The sequence below is a fragment of the Sinocyclocheilus anshuiensis genome, unplaced genomic scaffold (assembly GCF_001515605.1).
Source record: "Sinocyclocheilus anshuiensis isolate Anshui unplaced genomic scaffold, SAMN03320099.WGS_v1.1 scaffold1547, whole genome shotgun sequence".
Classification (NCBI taxonomy): domain Eukaryota; kingdom Metazoa; phylum Chordata; class Actinopteri; order Cypriniformes; family Cyprinidae; genus Sinocyclocheilus; species Sinocyclocheilus anshuiensis.
In genome coordinates, this window is record NW_015552673.1 from 24,068 (window position 1) to 28,834 (window position 4,767).

At 38.5% G+C, this 4,767-nt stretch overlaps 1 protein-coding gene across 2 annotated transcripts in view; it reads left to right on the forward strand.

Moving 5' to 3' along the window:
• The window catches only part of LOC107667454 (MICOS complex subunit MIC60-like), a 14,410-nt gene extending 11,895 nt beyond the window's left edge, over window positions 1-2,515 (forward strand). The window contains exons 12-14 of one of the 2 annotated variants that reach the window (XM_016459123.1): window positions 249-380; window positions 1,173-1,302; window positions 1,419-2,515. In XM_016459123.1, the coding sequence (XP_016314609.1) occupies window positions 249-380; window positions 1,173-1,302; window positions 1,419-2,026 (870 nt within the window). In that variant the 3' untranslated portion in view covers window positions 2,027-2,515. The remainder of the gene's footprint in view (window positions 1-248; window positions 381-1,172; window positions 1,303-1,418) is intronic. The other variant, XM_016459124.1, reaches the window with a different exon arrangement.
• Window positions 2,516-4,767: the final 2,252 nt, after the last annotated feature.

A 4,767-nucleotide genomic window follows, 5' to 3' on the forward strand; every position in this document is an offset into this window, starting at 1 on the left:
TGTGTGTGTGTGTCTCTCTCTCTCTGTGTGTGTGTCTGTGTGAGTGTGTGTGTGTGTCTCTCTCTTTCTCTGTGTGTGTGTCTGTGTGTGTGTGTCTCTCTCTCTCTCTCTGTGTCTGTGTCTATGTGTGTGTGTGTGTGTGTGTGTGTGTGTGTGTGTTTGTTTGTGTGTGTGTGTCTGTGTGAGTGTCTGTGTGTGTGTGTGTGTCTGTGTGTGTGTCTGTGTCTGTGTCTGTGTCTGTGTGTCAGGCTCAGGAGGTGCGAGAGGTGATGGAGGCTGAGATGAGGACACAGCTGCGTCGTCAGGCTGCTGCACACACAGATCACCTGCGGGACGTGCTGAAGGTTCAGGAACAGGAGCTGCGTGAGGAGGCCCAGGAGGTACCAACACTGCCTGTTTACATCGACTAACAACTACATAGAATTTATGATAGAATTTAACAGGTAAAGGACGTGTTCACTCCAAAAATGGGATGGGTTTACCTGTTGGACTGATCAGTGGCAGACAGGGTGGTGTTGGGAGCCTTTAATTGAAACTGTCCTTATATTTATATGTTGTATATACATGTTCTGTTTGGTGTTGGTAGTGGTACAGAAACGACACGTGGCATCTTTAAAAAATGCACTGGAATCTCGGCAAACAGAAATATATTTTCGGTTTTAGCCAAAACCGTTTTGAAGAGCCAAAATCATTGACCGATTAAATAGTGCTTCTCTGCATTTTGCTAAATATATACAATGTTTTACATATTATTTATATTTTCACTTAACCTGTTGCTTTATTAATAATTCATGTATTGAATAAATCTGTCATGGAAACAAGTTTTATTACAGCCATCATTTAAATATTTATATTTCAACAACAAATTGGAGTACAACAACAAACAATTATTATACAATTAAAAGCTGATATAAAATGTTATGTGCAAGATAAATGTTTATGAAGAACTCAGATTTTATTTGAGTGTATGATTATTACATTTGATAATTCATTATTGAATTTTATTTTCAGTTTTGGCTAAATTAACACTTTCATTTTGGTTTTGGTGTTTCTGTAAAGAATTATTTTTGGCGTATCAGTATAACTCTAGTACTGTCTGTTTCGACTAAAGTAGTCAAGATTGAAAAGAGATTATATAATCTATCTAAATGGATGCAATTCTGTCTTTGTAGATTCTGAACAGTAAGATGATGGAGCAAGAAACTCATTACCGCAGACTAACTCAAGAACAGCTGGACACCTTCACTTTGGACATGAACGCCGCTTATGCCCGTCTCAAGGGCATCGAAGAGGCCATAGACAGTAAGTCTCAAACTGCTTAAACTCTGCCAGTAGTGTTACCACATTCAACAGAGGCATGCTTGTATCTTCCATTTGACCTTTGATTGTTCAGTATTAAGTGTTTGCCTTGTCTCCAGGTCACGTGATTGCTGAGGAGGAGGCCCGTAAGGCTCACCAGTTGTGGCTTTCTGTAGAGGCTCTGAACTACACGCTCAGGTCAGCAGGTGCCGATTTCCCCACTGAGCCTCTAGAGGGCGCTGTGGGTGTCATTAAAGAGAACTGTGCAGAAAACGAGTTCGCTCAGGCGTTGGCCACTGCCATTCCCGAAGAGTCTCTCAGCCGAGGAATCTACAGCGAAGCTTCCCTTCGTGCACGTTTCTACGACATCCGTCGCCTCGCGCGACGCGTGGCGCTTATCGACGAGACGCGCAACAGCCTTTACCAGTACTTCCTGTCCTACCTGCAGTCCGTCCTTTTGTTTGAAAGGGAGCAAGTAGCGCCTCCTGCTAAACTAGCACCCGAAGATCTCGACACGTTCAAGCTGCTTGCCTATGCTAATTACAGCATTGAGCGCGGCGACCTGGAACTAGCCGCTAAGTTTGTCAACCAACTTCGCGGCGAGTCACAGCGTGTGGCACAGGACTGGCTTAAAGAAGCCCGACTCACCTTAGAAACAAAGCAGGTGATTAGCCTGCTATCGGCATATGCTAATGCCGTAGGGTTGGGCACCACACAGGCCCCTTAGCCACACCCACTCTGTCAAGATTATGTAAATTACGAAGAGTGTTACTTGCCCGGTATTAACGGAACCTTCTGCTTTAATTTATAAATAGGTTGTGTGCTAGCCAAAAATTTGTTTTTCTTAACTGTCCAAAGCACTTTTGCAAGAAGTCTTTGCCCTAAAAACAATTCTTAAGTGGCCTACCATCCAGAACAACCAGTAGTTCGTATGCGGGAAACACTCGGCAGTGACACTCCTCAGTGTATATGGCGCACATCTCACTGGTTAGGATTACATGTGCATTCATCAGGCTAAATGCTAAACCTGTTCACTGTTTCGGAGTTCACATGTAATGATTCAGATATATTTACTGGTTGTTTATTATCCCAAACTGTTGAGAATAATCAGTCATCTCATTCAGTACTGAAGATATTCAATAAATCATGGTTGTTGACAATAATGGCATTTCAGTTATTTGCATGTCTGTGTTGTTTCAAAAAGGGTCAGATCTGGTTTAGTAGGGGTTCATTTCAATTTTTTTTAGGACACAGATTCATAAGAGTTTGAGTGGCATATTTTAGTGCAGATTGTGTTGTGAATTAGTCGCAATGTAATGAAGCCCTTATGATGTTGTTATTGAAAGATGGAGCCGCACGTACTATATTGGATCTGACAGCAAAGCTGTTATGCACAGGTAAGCAGCTGTTACTCATTTCACAAATACACCAAATCCAAGTAAGGATCAACCTTGTGTGCATTTCTCCTGGAAGCTGCGGAAAGGCAGCCAAACAAATGGAGAAGGCACTTCGCAGTTTTGTATGCAATGTACATCAGGCAGTGAATGAAAGAGCTGTGGGTGGTCTGTGCGTGTTAATGTCATATCATTCAACTGCTGCAACAATAGCATAGAATGCCTTCAAGATTTAAAAATAATTATAAAGTAAATATTCAATTCATTATTGCTTGTCTCAATACATATCGTTTCGAAGTATCTTTACAAAAGAATATGCATGTTTCCATGTTACAATTAATAGTAATGTTATCAGAGTTGACTGTCAAAGTAATGTCTGAATGGCAGAAATGTACAGTTCTAAGCAAATATAAATCATTCAGTTAATGTCATGTATTTATTTAAGGCTAATCCAGCTATTACAGAGTTTAGGAGCCAAATGTGAAAACACTTGACTTTTGTGAACTTAAAGAGCGAGATGGATTAAAGCGTGATAAAAGATCTGTTAAACACACAGGTGCTAAAACATCTACGGCCTTATAAGTTGCAATACTATCTAATCAATATAGGTAGGGTAGAATGGTAGAAGATGCTCTCCTTAAGAACAATGTGGATTTTCTTTTACATTGTAACATATTTAGATATAAGTTCAGCATGTGCACGATGATGATGATGATGCTGTATCAGACAATGCGTTCTTAAAGGAAATCAGTAGAAACATTTGCTTAGTTACAGCGTAAAATGTAAAACATTAAGAGGGTTAAGATGACTTACAGAGTGTAAAAATGATTTTTGATATGTTTTTATCTGCATATTTACATATTTAATTGCCCATATTTTAGTTGAAGATATGTCATAATAGCAACACTATGAATGCAAATGTAATGATTTCACTCAGTTAAACTTTAAGTTTTAATGAAAGTGAAAATGTCAGAAATGTGCATCAAATTCATGTAGATGTTAAATAACCCCATTACTTACAATAAATACTACATTTTAAAATAATACTAATAACAGCATGCCACTTGAGCCCTTCTGTGCCAATACAATAGACACAAGCAGTGTTGGGTGTAACGCGTTACTCCTTATCCACTGAAAAAAGTAAAAGAGAAAAAGACCTAAAATACCCAGATACAGATAAGAAAATCTATCAAATCTATAAATGGTATACTATTATTTGTGTACACTGACAATAACAAAATAGACAAAACAAACAGGGTGCGCTTTCTGCTGTTTTGGTCTCCGTGAACTTCTTTCTGAAACGCTGTAATACAAAAACGAACTGAAACTCGGCGAATACTTGACACACAGACGTGAGAAATATGTCTATAGAAAACTTGAAGTGTCTACTTTTAAATGAACCGATTCAAATCGAAAACGAATATTCTCTGATTATGTAATCCGTATGAAACTAAAGCAAGGTATAGTCTTTCCTGGTCTAGTTTGGCTTTTCCCAAACTATCTTGCCAAACTGAAATGAAAGCGACTAAAATATGCTGAAATATGATATGTACATTTACATTGTATCTATATAATTAATAAAGTTAAATATGCCCTGGAATATAATGCATTATATATATTGTATTGTTCATTAGTTTTGCCCTACTTAACTTATTGTATAGAAGTTTGGGGCAATAACTATAAAAGTTCACTACATCCCCTCTTCATACTTCAAAAACGTGCAGTTAGAATCATACATAAGGTGGGATATTTTGATCACACAAATATATTATTTCTGCAATCCAGACTATTAAAACTTTTTGATTTAGTTGATTTTTATACTGCACAACTCTTGTATAAAGCCAACAAAAATGAACTACCGGGCAATATTCAAAAGTTATTTACAGGAAGAGAGGGGGCCTATAATCTGAGGGGATGTGGGAACCTTAAAGTCCAGGTGGTGAGAACCACCAGGAAAAGTTTGTGTGTGTCTGTGTGTGGTGTCAAACTTTGGAATGGTTTGGGGACACAGCTCAAGCAATGCCCAAATATTTACCTATTTAAATCAAGATACAAAGAAATGGTGTTGAAAAAA